The sequence below is a fragment of the Aquila chrysaetos genome, chromosome 2 (genome assembly GCF_900496995.4).
Source record: "Aquila chrysaetos chrysaetos chromosome 2, bAquChr1.4, whole genome shotgun sequence".
Lineage (NCBI taxonomy): Eukaryota > Metazoa > Chordata > Aves > Accipitriformes > Accipitridae > Aquila > Aquila chrysaetos.
The window spans coordinates 64,188,048-64,210,872 of NC_044005.1; the positions used below are offsets into that span (position 1 = coordinate 64,188,048).

A 22,825-nucleotide genomic window follows, 5' to 3' on the forward strand; every position below is an offset into this window, starting at 1 on the left:
AATCAGTGGCAGAAATTCCAGCCACAGGCCAATAACTAGTGATGTATCCAAAGGGTCGATACTGGGTCTCATACTGTTTAACAACTTCATTAATGATCTGTATGACGAGACAGAGTGCATCCTCAGCAAGTATGCACATTACACAAAGCAGGAGTGGTTGCTAAAGCAGATGTTTGTGCTGCCATTCAGAGGGACCTCAACAGGCTGGAGAGGTGGGCCAACAGGAACTTCATGAAGTTGAACAAAGGGAAATGACATGTCCTGCACTTGGGGAAGAATAACTCCATGCACTAACCCACGATGGGGGCCAACCACTTAGAAAGCAGCTTTGCAGAGAAGGACCTGGGGGTCCTGGTGGACAACAAACTGAACACGAGCCAGCAATGTGCCCTTGCAGCTAAGAAGAGCAACAAACCCATTTGTTGCATTAGGAAGACCATTGCCAGCAGGTCAAGAAAGGTGATCCTTCCCCTTCTGGTGAGACACATCTAGAGTGCTGGGTCCAGTTCTGGGCTCCCCAGTACAAGAGAGACAGGCACATAACAGAGTGAATATGGTCCCCAGCAAAGGGCCACAAAGGTGATTAAGGGATTGAACATCTGTTACATAGGGAGAGGCTGAGACAACTGGGACTCCTCAGCCTGGAGAAGAGAAGGCTCAGTAGACTCCGATGGGGGGAAGATGGAATGAGATTCTCAGTGGTGTCCAGTGAGATGATAAGAGGATGCAAGAAATTGCCTTTAAATGTGAGGGAAAAAAATCCTTTTCACTGTAATTGAACACTGGAAACAGAGAGGCTATGGAGTCTCCATCCTTGGAAATTTTCAGACCCTGACTGGACAACATCCTGGGCAATTTTCTCTAGTTGACCCTGCTTTGAAGAGGGGCATTGGACTTGACTATCTCCAGAAGGCCTTCCATCTGGAGAAGTCACTGAACTCCACAATTCAAAACCTCAATGATTCTGTGATATTGTGAGTCTATGATTCCATAAGAGGTGCCTCTATGATAATCCCACAAGTATTTTTTACTTATTACAAATAAGCATTTTTAACATAGACATTAATGCATAGAATGGCTTAGCAGATATACATATGAGAAATTCCTATTGATCTACCTGAGTGTACATGGCCCAGCCAGTTAGCATGGTTAAAGCATAAAGAGAATTATATGGTTACCATCACTGCATTACATTGCTTTCCATTCCCTGGGCTTAACAGCCAGTGGTCTACTTATGGGAGACTTGCAAGAGACAACCTTTGGCATAAATCCATCATAAGGTTTGAACTTGTACCTTCAAAACCAAATCACTATGAATTTGTTCTGTGGTGGATGATGTAGCCCAAGGAACATTAACAACAGCTCAAACATTTATCAGTCTTCTGTGTTTTCATACAATTTTTCAGGTAAGTTTAATGTAAGACTAAGTATCGTATTTCCTCCAAGAAAAACTGCTACAGTCATGGCAAAGAAGGAACTCTAAGATTCTTCCATTATTTTTAGCTCATGCTAAATTTCCTAAGTAGCTGGAAAAGTATGCATACATTGTATGACAAGGAAAGAAAGGCATTCTCTTGGCTCTGAGAATTCCTGAAAGATATATCTATGTATAATTTCCAGTGTACACTTCAATGTTCAGAAAAATAAAGTTCATCATTACAGAGTGGCATTCCTTGAAGAAGAAAAAGGTAAAAGAGAAAGCTGATATGTTTGTTCTCAAGATGCATCAATTGTTTCCTTTCATTTATCTAGTTAGCATTTTTCTCAAATTCCCATAATTGTTTCATTCCAGCACTCATAGAAAGCTAGTGTTGGATAGGACCAAGAGGAAGTATTTCTTTAGTTTTTAATTAGAATTATCTTTCATAGAAAATTTCTAATTATGTCCATAAAATAATTAATAAAATAGGATTGGCATAGATTTTGACAATGAGAGGCTTGTTCATCTAAGCAGGCAGATACAATGAAGGAAGGCAAGGTGCCTGGTGTTCAACTTAACAAATTGCTTAATCATAGCTGTTCCAAGCTTAAACCAATTCAAAGTTCTCTTTCGCAAAGCTTGTCCTGCATATAAACCTTCTTTTTATGTGTTAACCTACATTTTCCATTTTCAATGTAGCTGTTTTCATATTAAAACCTTTATAGAAACTATGTGAACATGATGTTCTATACGCCTATAACCCAACCATGTAGGGAAATCTCCAGTAAGATGCGTCATTGTGATAGCTCCTTTGGGTTGGTTTTATTATTTTTATTTTTCGATTATTCTATTGCTGTAGTAATTAGGATTTCAGGCAATGAGCTAAAACAATATATTACTAGACTGGCAGTCAATCAGATCACTATCACTTCAAACATCATTTAAGAAGATCTACTTTTTTTATTATTTATATAGCTCCATAGTTCATGGTGCTACATAGAACAAATCAAAGACAGATTCCCTGCCCCCTAAGAGCTTACAGTCTAGGCAAGTACAAGAACAACAGGAGAAGATAACACAGGCAGGGGACAGAGAGGGGTAGTAAATGAAAAGAAGGACAATTAGATTACAGTCACATGAAAAGCTAGTGTGTTTGTCTTGGTGGATACAAACTGGGGAGATGAGGTGCTTGAGTAACCTTATTTTTAATTAGAACTACATTTTATAGGAAAGCCAGAAGAAAAGGGGTTTGAAAATAAATTTGAAAGTGTAAGAGGTGCTTGTAGGAAGGCAGAGAGGCAAGACTGGAAGGGAACAGGACACTAACATATTTGAGGTTGGAAAGCAGTGATCTTGGATGTCAGATGAATCAACCTCAGTGACCCTTTCTTTTCTTACACGCCTTTGAAAATATGACAAAAAGCACAATTGCTCCTGCACACCTAAACGCAGGCTGGTATTGTATTTTGCCTTTAATATTGTATCAGTACACAATTTGGGGATGTATTGGACAAAATCTTGGTTCCTCTGAAGTAGGAGTATTGACACTGCTTTCAAGGTAGTCAGCATTGCAATCATATTTTGTGATTGTTGATGTATTTGGAGACTCTGATGTATTTGGAGACTCTAATGTATTTGGCAACTAAGCGAAGTTGTGTCTAAAGTACTTTAAATATTTTTCTAATATTCTTATAATAATAATAATTAAAAAATATTTTATAGCGTTATCTTTTACCTCTTTGTATGCCATTATCTCTGCTCATGACCCTTTTTCCCTGAAAACATTTTGATTTTGTAGAATATCAGGGCATTTCTCCTACTTCTAATCGAGGCTTTGGATTTTGGTGGGGAGGTTTTCTTCATAAATTATGTCTTTTCCATTCTGAAATATTAATTAGTTAGTGTAGCAGGGCTAAACAGAGTTATTTTGGTTTTTTGGAAGACTCTATGGATGAAACCAGGAAGGATTAATGCACAGACCCTCAAGTAATATAAACATGAAAGAAAAGGTTCTGTCAAACCTATACTGAATTCTTCAACTGAAAATTGAGATAGATAGAAACTTCAGAAAATAATATCTCATACAAAACCTGCAGATACTTCCTGGATGTGTTTGTATTTGTGTTTATGTAATAGGAGAATACTATGAAATTGCCTGCTGATGTCTATAATCAGCCAAATACTCATTTATTATAAAGCACCACATATATCTTGATTTCATCCAAGGATTTGGCTCAGAATTTTCACTACCACTCCTTCACAAATGACATTTATCAATAAGCTAAAGGGGTTTTTGTCATTTATTCTGTAATATCCACGTAGTTATCTATTGCTCTATGACCATGGTGAGGCAACCTGAAGATCAAAATTGTGTGTCTTGAGATCCTTAAAGACTATAGACCTCTATCTTCCTTAAAACAGATACAGTAACACACACACACAGAAAACAAAACAAAAAAAGTCCTGTTCTGTTTTTACCTCCAATTGTCATCCACCAGGTAGCACCGTATAACTGAGTTATAACTGCTTTAAAAGTCTTCTCTAGAGTGACATTCAAGGTCATTCAGAGAAGCACCCATCATACTGTCCTGGGAAATCAACAGACTAATTGAGCTAATATATGAAACCACATAAAGCAGTTATGTACAGAGTCTGAATCTTCATGGGCCAGACACTCACTTGATTTTAGCTGGTGTAGTTCCATTGATTTTAATGACCCTATAGAAATTTATACTACATGAGAATTTGGGAATTTGGGACTAGCCATTCAGAGGCCTTTCAAAATGAGGAAGTTTTCTTCAGAATTGAGGATTTCCTTCACAACAGTGAAGGGAAAATGAACCATTGAGCTTTCTGGAGTACAAAACTACCAGTAGTATTTTCTACTACTTTGGGGGTCAACTCTTTATTAGTAATTTTTCCTTAAATGTCTTCATTTTCTGTGAAAAATACAGAAATAATTACTAATGCACCACAAAGTAACTATGAATTAGTGTACGATTTTTAAAAAAAAGCCATTATCCTACTATGAATCTGTGGAGCCATGCATTTCTAGTCTTGATCTTAAATACAAATCTCCAGTTACTTTGCATATTTCCCTTAATAATGGAAGGCTGAAATTCTCATGGAAATCTTAATTAAGCCACACTACTTCTGTGTTAGGATTTTTGTTCCTTGGGGGACTTTGACCCAATAAAACATTTGGGACATATTCTGCATTCACACTTCGGCTCACATAAAGCTTAATGGGAATTAGTCATGTGCATCAAGGTGAGAATGGAATCCTGCTTATTTCAACACCCTTAATGGAGAAAGGAAAGGTTTGTTTGAATATAATACAGCATTTTATTACATGATTTTACAAATTTTATTGTAAATCATCAATCAAATGCAATAGCCAATTTTTTTTTCCATTCCAAACCATCATAATTAGGAGTTTTCATTGTGTTGTATGACAATTACTTTCTTCCCCTTTGTATTTTAAAGAATTAACTTAAATATGTATTACGTAAGTATACTCATTTTCAGAATCTTTGCTGAAGGTGTTTTTATCTTGTTTATACTTCAGACAAAGATAATCTGTTCTTTGTTATCACATAAATGGGGGCGAAACTCTCACAAATATAAGGAAATTTGCTTTCTCAGTCCCTGTTCACAATGGAAATGGCCAGCTCAGTCTCTATGAAGATTTATGAGAACCGGGTAGTAGACACAAACCTCCCCCTTCCCCCCCCATTTCATAATACAATTTCTACAATTTGAATGATATATCTTTTATTCCTGTGCTAGAAAGTTGATGATAAGATTAAACTAAGCCCCAGTAAACAAATAACCTCATTACTCGCCAATGACTGATTATCTATGATAATTTAAAAGGGTTTTTTTAAATTAGTCAAATTAATTATTTTCCATATAAAGACCATCTTCATAATCTTTTTTGGTTGACATAGCATTCCTACATAGCCCACCCTATACATTTTTTGTTGAGATACAAATAAATTTACAGTAGATGGAGGTGCAAGACTCAGCATCTGTAGGGCAGTATTTCAAAATGTTATGTCCAGGAACTCACCACAGGCAGGACATATAAATTAGCTTTGAAGCAGCTAAGAGCCAGATCCTGCAAAAACTTATCACAATGTGCTGTACTGGCTTCTCTCAGAAATCCCAGCAAACTCTCTGGCCACATGTTTAGTGGCAAGAGGCAGGCAAGAGGCACTAAGCTGAGGCTAAGTACCAGTACTGACACAAAGTACTGTACATAAGTTGCTCAAATCACACGGCAAAAACAAAACAACTAAAACTGACATAATTTTAATGCTTTTTTTTTTTTTTAATTTTATGCATTGGATTCAAACAGCAAACTGAGTGCACTTTAACTGTTATCACAATGTGGTCAAGAGGTCTGTGTCTTTTACCATTTACACACAATTGTTCATGACAGCATGTTATCAGCCTAGTGGAAACCAGGGGTGTAGCATGGTAAGCAATGATGGTAGTGCACCTATTTTTTATATTATCTAACTTGAAAATATGTCTCTTCTAAGATTCCTTTTTCTTGATAAAAATAGTTTTCACCAAACGTTGGTGGTGCACACGCACTACCATTCATGCTTGGCATCACACCCCTGACAGAAACACATGTTCTTATTTGTTGATAAAAAGTATTACAAAAATTTCCATACAAAAACTATTTTCATAGAAATCTTGCATTTCCACAAATAAACCTGAACATTTTTTTTTTTGAAAAAAAAAAAAACTGCTCAAGAATTTTGTTCATTTAGTACTGTGACTGTATTGAAAAATGCAGTCCTCCTTAAAGTTCTCCACATTCACTTCTTTTAGGTGACCCATCCCACTTCCAATATTAGTGAGAATTGCACAGGCTCCATTGAGTTCAATTAGTAGCAGGAACAAGGGTTTCAAAATCCCTCCAGGCTAAAATGCAAGCCCTCTATGTGTGAAATACACGGCTTCCCACCCCCCTCCCTCTTTTCACAATTAAAGAAAAAAAGCAATTGCTTATATCTAAAGGTTGTAAGATACATTCCTTTGTACTAAGGAAACTTTCATTCATCTAAAAATTGGGTCAAAATTATGGATTTTTTCATTGTTTTTTTAGATCAAAGTTCCAGCCCAGGTAAATTTAAGTTACTGATTTTTTTTTAATTATTACTTAATTACTTAGTTCAGTGACACAGACAGTCCCATAAGCAGGTGAGCATCCTCATATTTATCGTTCTACTCATGGGATTCATGTTTCTTCACTTTAACATTTCTCCCATCCAGGAAGCTCATATCGCCTGTCCAGATGGTAGTTTCAGTCTACCAGCAGTTACCAACTCTTCTATGCTTGGAAGTTCAGAAGAACATATGGTTTCTAGTTCCACTACAGTTTTGAGATATTACTTTTACTAGACTCCTTCCGTGGTTAGTATCATCTTGGACATTTATTCTCCATCTCCTGGCAACCGTTGAACTTCAAAAGGAACCTGTAATTTCTCACTGAGACTGCATTTGAAACCAGCCACAAAACTCACATGGAACATTCATTCATTCAGAATGGTGGAAACCCATGACGAACAGTGTAACCCCGCATAACTTGGTTGATCCATGATGCTTGTGATTCGAGTCTGGCCATTGCAACTGCTGAGATCACAGAGTCTCTAGTTCATAGACACAGCGGCATGAGGTAACTCATTTTATTTTGCACAGGTTGCATATTTCCACAGGAAACATTCTCGCAAGTTTGTTTGGAAAAAAGACGACAGTTTGTGCTTGGGGTATTTGGCTTCCCAGCTCTATGCCATGGTTTCTTTACCCGGCAACCTTCTGTCGTTAAACGTGTGCATGTTGATTACTTCTTCTGTTTTCACAATAACGGGGGCCTGTGGCTTGTGTTTTAATCGACGCTGACACTTCAGAGACATCCTTAGCTCCTCTACCATGGCACTACAGAAGGACCTCTACAGAGGGAAATAGAGGAAGAAGAAAAAACATCTATAAGAAATGTCTTGCTGCAATGTCTAGAAGCAGAGTCACTCTATTGGCACAGCCTTGTCAGTCCTGTAAGTTTGCCTTGTCTCAGCCTGGAGCTCATAACAAATTGCTGTCTTTTAAATATGCATCACATAATAATTAAAATGACTTATCAAACTGTGATGACTCAGTGGAAAAATCACCTTGTCTCTACAATTATTTATCTGGCAGCTACTAACTATGAATGCAGATAATACATAAAAATATTTCAAACAGATGTTCTGTTAACATAGGTAAGCCTTACAGGATAGCACCTCAATGTAACATGTATATTAGGTATTCAGTAAAATCTCCTTGCCCATATTTCAAAACAATAATTTCATTTCCATATGATTTAAACAGCTGTTCCTCAACAAAACAAGTCTTAGTATAGGAAGTTTACCTGAATTAACGTTTAAATACTGTTAAAATGCAGATCCGTTACTGAAAACTAAAATCTACTCCATTATTTTTAATATCTTCTGTATCTAAACACTTCTTCCACTGCTGACTATCATTTGTGGAGTTTTGCCCAAAATATTCAGTTTCATTGATCTTTATGAAGAGCGTATTATCAGAAAAAAGGTTTATTAACATGTTTTCATCAAAAGCTAGATCCTCAAAGCCCTTTTTCCATTTTACAGTGCAAGAAATTTGAAAAGTAAAATAAAACCTTCCTTATTCCCTCAGTCTGACTGAATTCTCAACTGCTAATAGTGTGCTGAGCAATTAGCCTCTCCTCAGTGTGCAAATTGGAGTATGGATGAAATATGGAAGTAAGGAAGAGGAGTCGCAGTTTTGTTGTCTGTGAATTAACCACTTTTATCATATACTTTAACTTAAATCTTTTCCAGCTAATGGAGAAATGTATTAACTAAATAACATATCCCAGAGCCTGAGATGTTATGACAAGCCTCTGACAATTTCTCTCACCCAAAGAAAATTTGGGGTACAATCTAGCCCTTTGCATTCTGCTTTCTTAATAACTAATCTCCAGTCCAAAGAGATGATCTGGGAAAAAAAAAAAAAGAGACAGCGCACCTAGAATTACTGTAAATATCTCCTGATCATTGTTTGATTTTGTGTGATTAGTAGTAGATTATCAGTCAATATATAATTGTCTAATTTATCTCCCAAATCAAGAACTCTGCTTTATTTGTAAACTGTTACATCTCCACTATTTGTAAACTGTTTATTTGTAAACTGTTACATCTCCATTATTCATACAAACCTGGAGTTTGGAGATTAGATCCAGAAAATATTTAAGCACCTCACCCCACCTAGTTCTTTGGGAACCTAAATTGAAAATGTGTTTATCAAAATCTGCATTCAACTTCCAACCTCCAGGGCTGAAGGCACTCTGAGGCACTCAGTTTTCCACATCAAACTTTATAGGTTTGTCATTTGGCAATAGTTAAGTAGAAGTTCTGCTAAACACATTGGTGCTTGGCTTAGTCCTGGATCCCATCGGAATTCACGCTCAGGTTCCCCATGCGTAAGGTCATCAGTCCAGTAGGTATGTTCTGAAAGGACCTAACAAATCCAGTTCCTCAAAAAAAGCGGCAACTGCTAAAGAAGGACACATGGCAGACATTACAACTTTCTTCTGTGCAGCCATCCATCAGCTGGAGCATTAGAGCTGAATGTGATACACATCTGAGAGTGTCAATTCAATAGTGTCTTCTGCCAGAAGAGATTTAAGCTTCAGTGTCTCAGCAAAGGGGTGTAACCTACGGGCATTACACCCTTTCAAGGTAAAAACACTGGCAGTTTCCACCCACTGATCCTGTTCCACTTTGCATGGAAGCAGTTAACAAAGGCAGAGCAGGAGAAAGGGAGAGAGGGAGAACATGGGCTGTTCTGTCGATTAGGGATCAGAGCACAGAGTGGCAGAGGAAAGACTTCAGTGTTAATTCCTGTTTCAGTGACGACTTCAGTCTTTTCATATAAAATTCTGTTTAGTGCAAAAGAGTGCAAACATGAGTTGTCTCAGTCATGGGTTAGAACTGAACCTGAATCCCCCAAATACTGAACAAAGGCCCTCTTCCCTAATCCTTTGCATGAATAAGAGAATAGGCAGGTGGGAAGGAAAGGGTAATCTTACTCTGGTTGTGATACTCTTCCTTTCAAACATTCCTTTCTCCTGCTGAGTTTGAAATAAAGGAATGACACCTACTCGACTTATGATAGAAAGGGTTTAGCCACCTACAGCTAAGAAAAGTTAAAGTTGTAAATCCAAAGGAGAGGAAGTATATCTCTCTGGTGTAGAGTCAAGCACAAGTCCTTCAGAGGCCAAAGTTCAAGACAAAATTCATCATTTCTGGCTGGCATATCTGACTGGAGTGGTTTCTGCAAGGGACACTGATTAGCAATCCCTTTTAAAAATGTTCCGGTGCACTGGGTTGACATCCAAGACAGAATTTATGGCTTTCATTGTGTGAATGAGGTGGCTAAAATTTCTAATTGAATGGTCTGAGCTGTAATATGTCAGATCTTCACGCGTAAGGTATCTTTGCTTAGCATTGTGTGGAAAGCAGGAAACTGTACCTCCTTCTTATCCAGCTGGAGTTTGAAAGAAAATATTCAATTCTCTTAGACTTTCTCATTTTTTAAGAAAGTGCTGTTGCTTACCATCAGAACTCTAGTTATGATTCTGAATCTGAAGTTAAACCTGAAGACTTTCAAAAGGGTGAGATTTAATTTAATAGTCCCTAATGGTTTAGAAGCTAAATTGCTAAGGCTTACAGATCTTGGCATTTTCACTATGTGGGGAACCTAGCACATAACTCAGGAATTTCACAGGGAATCCATTAAGAAGTAAATGCTGCAACTCTCAGTGCTACACTACCTCCAGCCATTATATGGCTCTCACCTCTGGAATTAAAGATCTAACTGAAACATTCTGAGGAACAAAATCCTTCCAAATTTAAAAATGGTGCATTAGCACTTAGCACTTTCAAGATTGTGTCCCTTGTCTTTTCTTGCCAAGACATCTAACAAGAGTGCCAAAACACAGTGAATCCTTTTCAAGATGCATCAATCCACCAAAACCTTTCGCAAAGATCTGCAAGCACCCACCAAAGGGTATAAATTTTTAGGTAATATCAGTAGGAACAGGATTACAATCAATAGCCAAGAGGTAAAAAGGTACATGCACTTGATGCTAACATTCTGAAATATCCTGAAAATGAGCTCTCAAGAAACTTGCCAACACATTTTATCTGAGAATTTTACCTGGATCTGAAAACTCATTAAATGAGAAATGTTGGCAAGACTGACAGTCTTAAAAAGGCAGTTAACACAATTTTGAGATAGTTACTTTATCTAGAAAATTCTTCCATTCTGTGTTTTCAAATTATTTTGTATAAATTAAGTTCATGGGAACTTCTCTGCATATATTGCATTAAAAATATGATTTAATTACTTCATTTACTAAGTTTTTTATGTATGCTATGTATTTTAAAATATCGAACGTCTGAAAACAATAAACAGTATTAGCTCCCAGACAGTACCATTATTTTGGTAACTGAGCACTGAATAAGAGAAATATTACATCTCTTTTTTTTTTTTTTTTTTCAAATTTCACTCACTGAATTAGTCATGTATTTTAAAAAAGATTAATTCAAGGCTATGTAAAAGTTCATGACCTCAATTCTTATTCTTCTTTGGGTTCTAACTGAGAAATATAAGGAAGAGTTTTCCAACATATTGCAAAATCGTGTTCAAAGAATGTTTACAAAGGATTACTTTATGTTTGATTGGGTATTTTTAATAGAAAGTCTTTTCTTGTTTCATTTCAATTCCAATCTGTGTACGGTCTCCATTTTCTGTACAGTTAAACTTTGTGTTCTTTCACTGTTAGGATACAACATTTGGATAATAAGACATGACAAAAAGCAGCAGCTCTAGAATACTTTTTTTTTGACAGACAAATGACATTTTCAGATATGATTTTAGAAAATATAATCCAAGGTCTTGATCCTGAATTCAATTGACCATTGTTAGGGAAAAACAGTGAAATGTTTACAGAACTTATAGGCTATATTTCAGAACTGTTGTCCATCATGCAATTGAGCACTTTTAGTATATATTACAAGACTCTCTATTTAATTCAAGGAAAATAACCTTTTACTCCCAACTTACCTTCCACACTGCAGGCATGTTACAAGAACATCAGTTAATATTGATTTTTTTCACCAACCCTTACAAAATGGTAAGTTGTCTTCTTAAATGTTACCAGAAAGTAAATGCTGCCTCCAAGTCATCTTAGATATAATCAAATAGTAGAAGAGTTGAAGGAAGGCATACAGTTCTCTAAATAGTGCAGTTAAGTGCAACTGTTTTGTTGCAGCAAATCACTATAAAACATTAGAAAAAAGAGCTGCAATTCTAAGTGGGGATTCTAAGTGCAATTCTAAGTTCAAGTGCACAAAAGAAAATCTAATCAGAATCATAGTTCTTAGCCTTTTAACACAAAGCAATTTTGAAAAAGCGCATCTCCTTAAGAAGAATAAAGAAGTAAGTGGTATCTCTGTCATTCTTTGCCATAGCTGACAGCTCACAAGTCATGTAGAATCAAGATGATAATTTTGTGAAATGTTACCACTGTTTACAATCTACTTAGACAGCTTGTGCATGGCTTTACTGCCTGAGAAAAAAATGTATCTTTGCATGTATGTATTAATATGAAAGCTAATTAATTAATATTAAGCTGTTTTCATTATATTGCTTTATAGGAATTTAGAAAGGTAATTAGAAATCATATTAGCACTTGTTAGAATTATGAGACTATCACCATAGATTTTGCTCTTAACAGCCTAAAAAGAGCAACAGAAAGACAGGAATGGCAAACCTGCACCACTCTTAACATTCTAAGTGACTAATATTCAATGTGTTTTAAATACAAAAATTTCCAATCGCTTGCTATTTTACATTTTTTCCCCTTTGATGCAGTTAATATTAAGTTGACTATCAACATTCAATAAAAAACTATAAGATTCACTCAGAAGTTCATTACTTCCAGTTTGGTGTGTCAGATATTATTTGAAGCCTTGTTTAATATTCTTAAAGCAGTAAGAGCAGTAATCCTGCATCATCTTGTTGTGTTATGGGTCAGTGTTCTAGCATCTAGTAGGATATATCAATCAAACTGGTTTTCATCTTCTTGAAGTTAGCTGAGAATGAATGCACAGCCCTACCCTGACCCTCCCTCCTAATCAGTTTCTGCTTCCATGTGACACTCCTCCAGTATTTTGAATGTGTATATGGAAAACCTGTCAATCTTAAAACACCCTAGACAGAAACTTGAATCCTAGCAAAATGTTGACTTAGGATCACAAGGTGAACAATTAATGGAATGAAAATAACCTCAGAAAAAGAGAAATCATATTTCATTGTAGTTGAAGAATTACCATTTCAAAAGAAGTTAAAGTGTACTTGTAATGATCAGATTTTTAGGTTGCTTAGTTATATACTTAGACATGATTGTTGATCGAAGGTTGTACACATATATATGTTCATACATCTATATACACACACATAATATGGTTACATTAAAAATATTATGCCACAGACTTTTCTGATGTAGTACATTTTCAATCCATAGCAAGTGTAATGCACAAGTACACTGCAGACTAAGTTCACGTCAATTAGCTGAGCATACAACTAATATAATCTCATTTTCAGATTTAGCAATTATTGCTTTTTTGGTAGAAGTAGAATGAGCAGCCATTTTAGGAAGTTATTTTCAGGCAAAAATTTATGAGAGATTTCATTGCCTACTGAAATAAAGACAATAATATCAAGCAGAATGAAAATTTTAATTCCATAAATTAAGCTTTGCTTCCATCATAGTATCTACAAAGCCAAGACCAGTACAGTTGTTCCAGACAGCCTGGTGAAGCATGAGGTGCTTCACCCTGTAACTGAATTGAACGCTGATTGTTTCAAGGACTTTTCTAGCTATTTTATGGAGAGGATCAACAAGAATCTGATGGGACTGACCCTTCCAGTAACAAGACAACACTGAAATAATCTTCCACGGGCTGAAGTGCTCACTGAGTTTGAGAGTTATGTGATGAACTTAGATGACATACAGGACCTCATTGCAGACCACTTCTAGCATATATTGTTAGTGTCTCCCAGTGGGACAGAAAGATTCCAGCTTGCCTTAAATAAATTATGAATTGCTGTCCAAAAAAACAATCCAGCCACTCTCAAATTCTAAAGTTTGTTTCCTGACAAAACAAAATGCACTCTGGTGGATGACAGAGACTTCTGGTAAAGCAAGTGTGAGTCCATTTAAAGTCTTCTGAAACTATTTAACCTGGTTTCCAGTCTGAGTGCATCCTGACAGCTACACTAGTTCCTGTGGCTGATGGGAAACTCCTATCAGTGCAGAAAGCTTTTCCAAAGGTGGCTTTGTTTAGCTTTGCCGGCAGCCTTTCTGGCCATCGCACTGACCATGATGTTTGTCTGACTCACCTGTGGACCTAGGCTGGGGCAGATGGGATTGCACTTGTGTGGTTCCACTCTTTCCTCTCAGAGATATCCCAGAGGGTGGCATAGGGCAATTGCTCATCAGCCCCGAGGGCTCTCTCTCATGCAGGATTCCACAAGGTTTCATCCTGTCATCTCTCCTTTCAACATGTATATGAGGCCACTGAGGAGATAATGAAATAATTTGGGCTGTGGTGTCATCGGCACGTAGATGATACACAGTCCTACTGTCTTGTCAGACCAGGATGGTGCAGTCATTTTGTGCTTCCAGTACCTGGCTGAAATAGGGGTATGATGGCAGCTTAACCCCAGGGAGATAGGTGCTATGTTGGACAAGTACAGGGAAGTATTCAGAAGATATTATCTACCCTTATTATTCAGTTTCATCTCTTGTGAAAGAGGCTCACGGTCTCAGATTTCTCGAGGTTCCTAAGTTTGGTTCTGGGTTTTCAAATTGGATCAGTAGTGGTAAGTACTATTTGTCACTTGTATTTCAGTCAGTGGCAATAATTTCTACTGGTGTGAAGCTTGTCACACCAGTCCAGGTCTTCTTCCAGAACATATTGCTGTGGTCCAGTGTCCCTGGACAATGGCTACAAATGACTGCCAGGTGTTTAACACGCGCTGATAGCAATTCATACTACTGCAGCCGTGTAGCTGCTGCTGAGCAAATAAATAACAGAATATATGGTACTGCCTATCTGATTTAGAAACGTATCCAATGCAACATTTTAATGGTTCCGTATGTTGCGATCACAGCTGTGCAGGGTATTTCTCTGCCTTTCAGCAGAGATGATCCTGACTGCACTGAAATCAGTCACCTGAGATCTTGCACTCAGCCACTGGATGTGAAAGTTCGTTCACCTGTTAAATCATTTTTGATCCTAGATCTAAACTCATTCTCTGTTCGTCCGAGGAAGGTCAGGTTTGTTGATCCTCGGGCATGGTGAAAGAAAATGATGATGATATGTAATTAATCCTTTGGAATATGAATCTATCTGGATTAAAATACTGTATATAATACCATATAGTTTAATTTGAAAATAAATAGTACATCTTACAGAGACATTTTAGAAAATAAATACAACCTTTTTTACCTGAGTCCAGCTGTATCTAAACAGCTTTTTTTAAAGTTTGCTGAGCTAAAGTCCACTGGACATTATTCACTGTAAAAATTTATATTAGTTTTATAGTTCAGTGTGATAGTATAAACTTAATATAAAATTTGGCATGGCCTCAAATCATATTGAACAGAGAGAGACTATTAACTTAATTAAGTATTAACTTAATGCCAACGGTTTCTACTGTTTTGGAAACACTAACTATTATAGTCATATTGCACTACATACTATCAAAATGGTTAGCATCTGTTTCTCTATAATTACATGGTTTCATCTGGCAGTTTAGGATATTTTCTCTATCTAGAAGGCAGCTGGAAGTGCTTGTTGTTACTTTGCTGGCTTATATAAAAGTCAAAGTAATCTAAATCAGATGAACTGAACTGTGTTTGCTACTACATTTAGCTATAGTTTAGCTGATCAACTCAAAATGCAAAGTTTAATATTTATATATTAAAATATTTATATATGTCATGTTAAAGTAATATTTAGGGGAAGACAATGAAAAATTATTAGAAAGACATGAATGTTCTATAATCTGACATTTTTTTCCTTAAGAATGAAGAAAATATTTTTTTTCTAGGAGCCGAAAATTATATAATGTGAATGTTTCTTCTTTCTACTGATGAGTGGAAGTGAACTATACTTGCTATAAAATAAATGACATGTAGGGGTTTCAAAAAAATTTTTATATAACTTTAAATTCCTGTCAAACATAAAATATTCCATAACTCAGACCTGTAATTTAAGCACTGATCTTCGAGTGAATATCTGTGGCACGAGTGAGCCCCCTGAAATCATATTCCTACATTTTTATTTGTGCAACGGTCAGCTTTACATACACTTCTAATCTTTCCGTTCTTTGTTTCTTGAATGATACAAATTAAGATATTAAAATCCCTCAGAAGCATTCATTACCAAACAGATATCAGTTGAACTGCAATCAAAAATCAAAATAGAGATCTTGTTTACAATGTTTTATTGTTTGCAAATTATTTTTAAAATGCCACAGTCAGTCAAATTGCTTTTTTCCACTTTCCATTTTTGTCTTTTCATATCATTTTTTCTGTGAAAGTTGGGGGGTTTTGTGGGTTTGATTTTGGTTTGTGTGTTTTTGTTTTGTTTTGTTGGGTTTTGTAACAGTTCCTTCCATTAGAAAATATCCTCTAATATGTACTTAGGTGGTTTCCAAGAGGGCATTTAATTATAATTAATACCTCAACTTCAAGTAATCTGTACACTTACACACACACAAATTAGCCATACAAGTCTATATATCCACATACAGTGCTCAAGGGAGTACAGGATGATAGAAGTTCCCAATTTTCCAACTGCATATCTGCAGAATGCAATGTGCTAAGGTTGGAAAAACATTTCCTTTTATGAGCTGTCAGAGCTGCTGCTGCTTTTCCCAGCCAACATTAAAAATTCTGAGGTTATTCCATTACAAAATATGACATGACAATACAGACTACATCACTGACTGTACGTTGTATAAAAGTTACTTGAGAGATAAATCCCCAAACTTTTACTTTGATTCACCAAGAATGCCCACATTCTTTTGTTTGTTGTAGCCTGAGGAACAGGCTTTTCAACTTTAAAATCTTTTGAACTTGCCTCCCCTTGGAAAGGAAAAAAAAAAAAAATCGCTAGGCTGGGATTTACTTTAGGGTTGTTCCAAACTATTATAAACTACTGTCCCAAATATCAAAGGCTTTTGATATTAAACTATTAGGAATATTCTCTGAACTCCAATAACACTGACATAACTGCATTTTTTGAGAAAGTAATGAAAAAGACTTTAATGAAAACTAATTTAGTAAAATTCAGAAAAAAACCCAAACCATAAAATACTCGGGTGAAGTAAGAAGGGATCCTAAAAATCTTTTCATTTTTCATATGAAATTATCATGGTAATTTTGTTTTGCACTGTTGGTAAGATAACTATTAAAACAAAGATGGAAATACTGACTTTCTACATATCTTGCTGATAAAGAAGAATCCACAATATTTCAGTACTGATTAACTTCTTCCTGTAAGACCATTCTATATAGGACAAGCTACATGTATGCACTTTACTCACCTCAATTCTAAAAAGCAGCATTCTAAGACATAATGAACTAAATTTATCCTGGTGCAAACGGATTGTAGAAGGACCTTGGCGAATAACCTCATGTTAGCATTTACACTAACTTCATGTAAACAAATGAAGAACAAGTTAAACCGTATTTGAGAGAAGCATGATCAGGACATGGTGTCAACTGTATATGGTTACAGCACAACATCTTTTTCACCCTAGCAGCCCTTGGCCCCTCCTTGCCTCTCGCGAAAAGTGTGGGTCCACAACTATACTAAAACCAGCTTTCAGGATAACTTCTCAAGCCAATGCCACCTTCTCCGAAGAAACCATGACCAGGATAGGTACAAGGATAACCATTTGCAAGGGTGACAACAAGCAATGTTCTATATATTCTTGACATGGACTCAATACTGTGAATTTCATCCTAAAGTTTTCAGCAGTGCACACATAGTTTCTACCACACAGCTGACACTTATGGTAATATCTAATCACTGTGTGAAGGTGGTATCAAAATGGAAATAATCTCAGAGAAGACTTTGTAAAAAAAACCCAAAGAAACAAAAAAACCCCCCAAGTAAAAATGAAGGAAAGGTCAATAAATTCTCAAACTGAGAATCATCAATATATTATGCTAAATATCAATGGTCTTCAAGGTCAATATTTTCTCTGGCCTTTATGATAATAATATGAGCTATACAAAACTAAATGTATGAAATGGACATAAACCCATAACACATTGAAGTACATCAATAAACAAAAGGAGGAGGACATAGTAATTGTTTTAAATGGCTTCTGTTTCTAACATTGCTTATTCACTGCCCTCTGAGTGCCTGTTAAAATCAGGGAGCAGGTCATTCACCAGCAAAAGCAATTATAAAATGCAAATGACTGAGCATTTATTGTCAAGATTGACTAGATAAAAAAGGTCTGCTTCATAACATGTTTCCAAGCAGATGACATAACTAGATGTTTGTATCATAAACAATAGGAAAGAATACAAGCCTTTAGCATTTTTTAGAAAGGCTGCATATAAAAAATAGGTGAGCATTGTGACATAAATTCTATTAAAAAGTAACAATTAAATTTCCCTCTAAGAAATTATAAGGCACCATCTTGTGGTTACTCTGCAGGAATGCAATCAGGGCAGCCTCTGGCCTGCCATCTCGTCCTACCCCTTCCCGCTGTGTCAACAGGAATGTCAAAATTCTGCCATAAACAAGGACAATGCTTTGTCATTCCCAATACTTCCCCTGAAAAAAATCAGTGAGACTATGTACTAGGTAGGACTAGAGTGGTTATTTATCTCAAAAGACACGCCAGTTTATCTCATTACTCAAATGTGTGTTTGAGGTAGGCAGCAAATTCAGAATTACTGGCAATCATAGCAAAACCACACTTAATTTCTAGTAAGTTTAAGATCAAATACTACCATAACCTAAAATATCTGTAGCTCAGTAAAGCTGCATGAATTTTTGAGCCAGCTAGAATCAGAAACTTCTATTCCTGTTATCCTTACATTATCAAAACCAAAACATGGTTTGTGCATTTTGCAGAAGGTCTTTGAAATTTTTGTACACAATTTATTTGGGGCAAGAGTCAACCAGTTAAGTTTGTGCCACCTTCAAAGACATAGTTAGTCTCATATACATGTCACAGTTCAGCATTCAGAATTTCTTGTTCAACAGAATCTCCAGTTGCAAGTAAAACACTGTTTTGTATGTAACACACATGTATATTCACAGCTACTGAAGTCTGCTTTGGGTGCAGTCCTGCTAAGTGCTCATTCATTGTACCTTGTGAGATAAACTATCCAGACTGATCTTTCTCAACTGAATTGTGTAGCTGAGCTGTGAATTATTTACCATGAAAAGTTCAATTGGTTTTGTCTTCCTTGGGAAATGTATATAAAATATAAACCAGTATCAATTTAGTTACTGTTTTTATTGCTTTTATAATAAATTATAAATAAATAACGATTTCAGAGAGTCTAATTTAACTGATGTTTAGTTATGATTTGATCATATAACTCCAGGAATACTTTGTTGGTGTTATTCTTTCAGTACATTCCAAGATTTAATCTAGTATTTTATATTATAGGAAGTCCATGACCAGATCTCTGCTAGTGAAACAAACAGTTAAGGTATACTGACACATGTCTCATTTCACATTATTTGAAGTATTTAACAGTTCAAAATTAATAAAATTTACATCTGCTATTTTTTCACAAGCAGACCTAGTTCTGACCTGCTGATGGCTCAATGAGTTTTGAATGGCTATAAATGATAGCAGAATTGAATCCATATACTGTTCTTTTCATATCCATCACATCTGGATCTTCTAGAAAATACTTAGTAAATTAGGTCACTCATTTTTCAAACAAACTAGCCATAGTGACTCACAGTCTACCTGTGATAACATCCAGGCTTATCTTTGCTTTTGAAAGATGTCAAAAAAGAGGAATTTCTCTGTGTCTGGAAAGTGGTGTGGTGGCATGAATTCATCTGTTTCCCAGAAGGACTACAGCTAGTGTCACATGTTTCCTTTGGACTTTTGAGCATATCAGGAGACTGGATGTTCTGAACCACTTTGGTTACAAGATGCGACAGTTTTTTAGCAAACTTTGCTGCTTTTCTGAGCTCAATTCCTTTCAAATTTCACTCCTCCAATTAGGTTCACACCAGCCAGTGTCTCTGTTTACATGTGCACTCCAGGAGCAGGGTGACATTCAAAATGCTAAAAAACCATATCTAGATTATACATTTTAAATCTGCATTGCCTCCCCACTGGAAGTGCAACTGTATATTTTGTATACATTAAAAAGCAGACACACATGATAATATGCCCATTTATGTCCCAGGATACTCCATATACTCAGCGGCTGAAGTTATATGATTTCTTTTGTTTCCTTGGTTGCAAATATGACCTTTGATCTTCCCTGTTTCCAAATGTTGACAAGCTTTATACAAATGCCAGAATGATACTCTGATCCTAAAGGGATGAAACTATAAATGTTACCAAAACCAGGTGCCTCCTCTCTCCCCATGGGATAGCCAAGGCAGCATCACTTGCATGGTTTACTCATCCCAGCAGAGGAGATGTAGAGGCTGGAGAGAGATGACAGTACTGCTTATCTCCCCTTTGGCTGCTGCCATTCCCTCTCCTAGGCAAAGTGGATCTGCGACATTTGGAGAGAGTGGAAAAAGACGTTCACTGAAGGTCTGCGGGTGCTGGGAGCAGAGTGGGTGAGGGGATGCTGGAGTAGGCCATGTGCAGGGATGCTGCTGGCATCATTCTCCTGTTAATTTCATTCCATCAGTAAAGTTCCACTGAAATTTTACTAGTCTCCTGACATCAGGGTATGTGGGTGTAGCGGGGAGGCGAGGGAAGGTAAGAGATTGGCAGCAAGGAGGAAAGAGAGGAGAGAGACCTGACTCTTTCAACTATTTCAGATTCAATCTTAACTTTTCAAAGTATCTCAGTGTTTGATGATGAAACCTTTCTGGTACAAGTACTGTTAAAAGGTCAGATACCTCCAGTCATTGCTATCTCTATCCACCATTAAAAAACAAAAATAAAAAAGAAGCAAATAAAAAAAAAAAAACCACAAAAAAACCCCAACCCACAAAACCATAGGGCTTAGAGAAACAAGTCCTTAATTAAGAAGTTTCTGTTTGCTTCTTCGCACAACTTCCAACACGCTGCTATTGGCACATAAGATAGGCATTCACACCCTGCAAAGTACTGAACTCACGTTACAAGATTTTTATCAAAACAGTCCTATTTTTCCAAATGAGTGCTTGTTAAAAATCCAGAAAAGCTAAACCAAATTATACTGATGTCCATATGAAATCCATATCCACCTTAGGAGTGGATAAAAATTATTGAGACTGACATGGATTACTTAACTGGTATCTTTTTCCTCACAAATTCATTTCAGAAATATAACATTCCAATAGTATGTTAACAGAAAGGAATCAGCCTGTAGTATCGTAAAGAAGAGGATCTAAATGGTCCTTTAACAATTTAATAAAACGTACCCATGTTCAAACTGTGTTTAGGACCGTGTAACCTCACACTGCCTTTGTGTATTAGAAAAAACTACTTTAACAATATATTTATAACAGGACACTTGCATACGAAAAGGTTGCCTCAAAAGAAGTGAAAACAAATTGTAAATTTTCTGAGTAATAATTCAAGTTACAGAAACTCACCAGCAGCATCTGGAAAAATACCAATATAAATATAGCGGTTGCATTTTGATCCTCAAAAGGAAAAGAAGAAAAAAAGAAAAAGACCTAGTAAAATCCAACAGTTTCTCTCAATTTTTAAAATTCAGAATTTGTCATAGCAATGAAATACACAGTTTGAGTTTAGGTTTTAACATGGGCACATATATAGAGAAAGATTTATTTATTTATTATGCAAAAAATGGTAATTCTAACTAAGAATTTCACAATATATTACTAGTGTTGGCAAAATTACAGTATTGTGGTTGTATAAATTTTAAGTACAGAACAAATTAACACTAGAATTTTCAAAACTGAGTCAGCTTGAAATTACAGGACATCATATCAGTAGTTAACCCACCAAAAAATGTCATGCTGATGTAATCTTTTCCAGATGCTACCAGGACAACTTTGCAAGCATAGATTTCTGTAAAGAACATTTCTATAGAGACATTTTCAGATTTTGACTTTGAGCTACAGACAGTTTGTCTTTTGAAAAACAGAATTATCTGTAGAAGATTAATATGTTTCCCATTACAGTTTCGGATTTCTTCTTCATCCATAAAATTAACTGCAGTGAACTTCCAGGAGTAAAAAGCTGTCTTTTTTCAGGCTTGAATAAGAGGAGAAATAGTCACTTGTCCTGAAATCTGGCTACAATTAAACACATTGAAGACAAATTAAAAGCTGTAAATGTAAAACTTTGGGTACTTTGCTGTGATCCTTTGTTATACAAGTACTGTACTATACAATAAACAATCAGTATGTACCACCTACATTTCATTAACAAATCCTTAAAGTATTATTTAAATAGACCATAAATATAAAATAAAATGAAATAGGAAAAGACAATATTTACCTTTTCCAACTGGGCATTTTTTTTTGATTTATACAAAAACTCCCCCACTGCCACAAAGACAGAAAGCACCAATCCTGCTGCCAGCACGATGAAGATTCCGCCAATATTTTGAACTCCCAAAGCACTGGCCTCTTTACTTTCTTCCTCTGGGCAGCCATTGCCTCTCCACCATTTCTCCTTCATCATGTGGAGCTTGCCCTCCTCTTGCAGCTGAAGAATTGCTATAGTGATCTTGTCTCTATAAGGAGAACCTAAAGAGACCACAGGGAACTTATATTGCATGGGGTAGATTTTAAGGAAAGTTAGTTATTCCTGATAAGAATAAAATATAATCTAATGTCACAGGAAAAACTGTATCCTCTACAACCATAACATTTATTGAAAAGCCATTTACATCTCACCACAGCCGCACTGGTCACATAAATAAAAATCCCACATATGAACACACATATAAATATATATGCACAAAACTTGATCCAGCTGGTGATGCCTGTAAGCCAGGCAACGTGACACAACAAGTCCTATCACACTTAGTCCCATGGTCTCAAACATCTTCATGCCCAACTATTATATCCAGCCAAATAGTATTCATCTTTCAATTTCCAT

The 22,825-nt window shown here is 36.2% G+C and overlaps 1 protein-coding gene across 7 annotated transcripts in view; it reads right to left on the reverse strand.

Annotated features, from left to right (window-relative positions):
- Nucleotides 1–2,360: 2,360 nt before the first annotated feature.
- Nucleotides 2,361–22,825, reverse strand: part of GRIK2 (glutamate ionotropic receptor kainate type subunit 2) — a 480,740-nt gene continuing 460,275 nt past the window's right edge. For 6 of the 7 annotated variants that reach the window (XM_030042616.2, XM_030042625.2, XM_030042664.2 and 3 more), the window contains 2 exons: nt 22,220–22,470; nt 2,361–7,386 (listed from right to left, as the gene is read on the reverse strand). In XM_030042616.2, the coding sequence (XP_029898476.1) occupies nt 7,222–7,386; nt 22,220–22,470 (416 nt within the window). In that variant the 3' untranslated portion in view covers nt 2,361–7,221. Of the gene's footprint in view, nt 7,387–21,496; nt 22,015–22,219; nt 22,471–22,825 lie in introns of those variants that run through there. The other variant, XM_030042645.1, reaches the window with a different exon arrangement.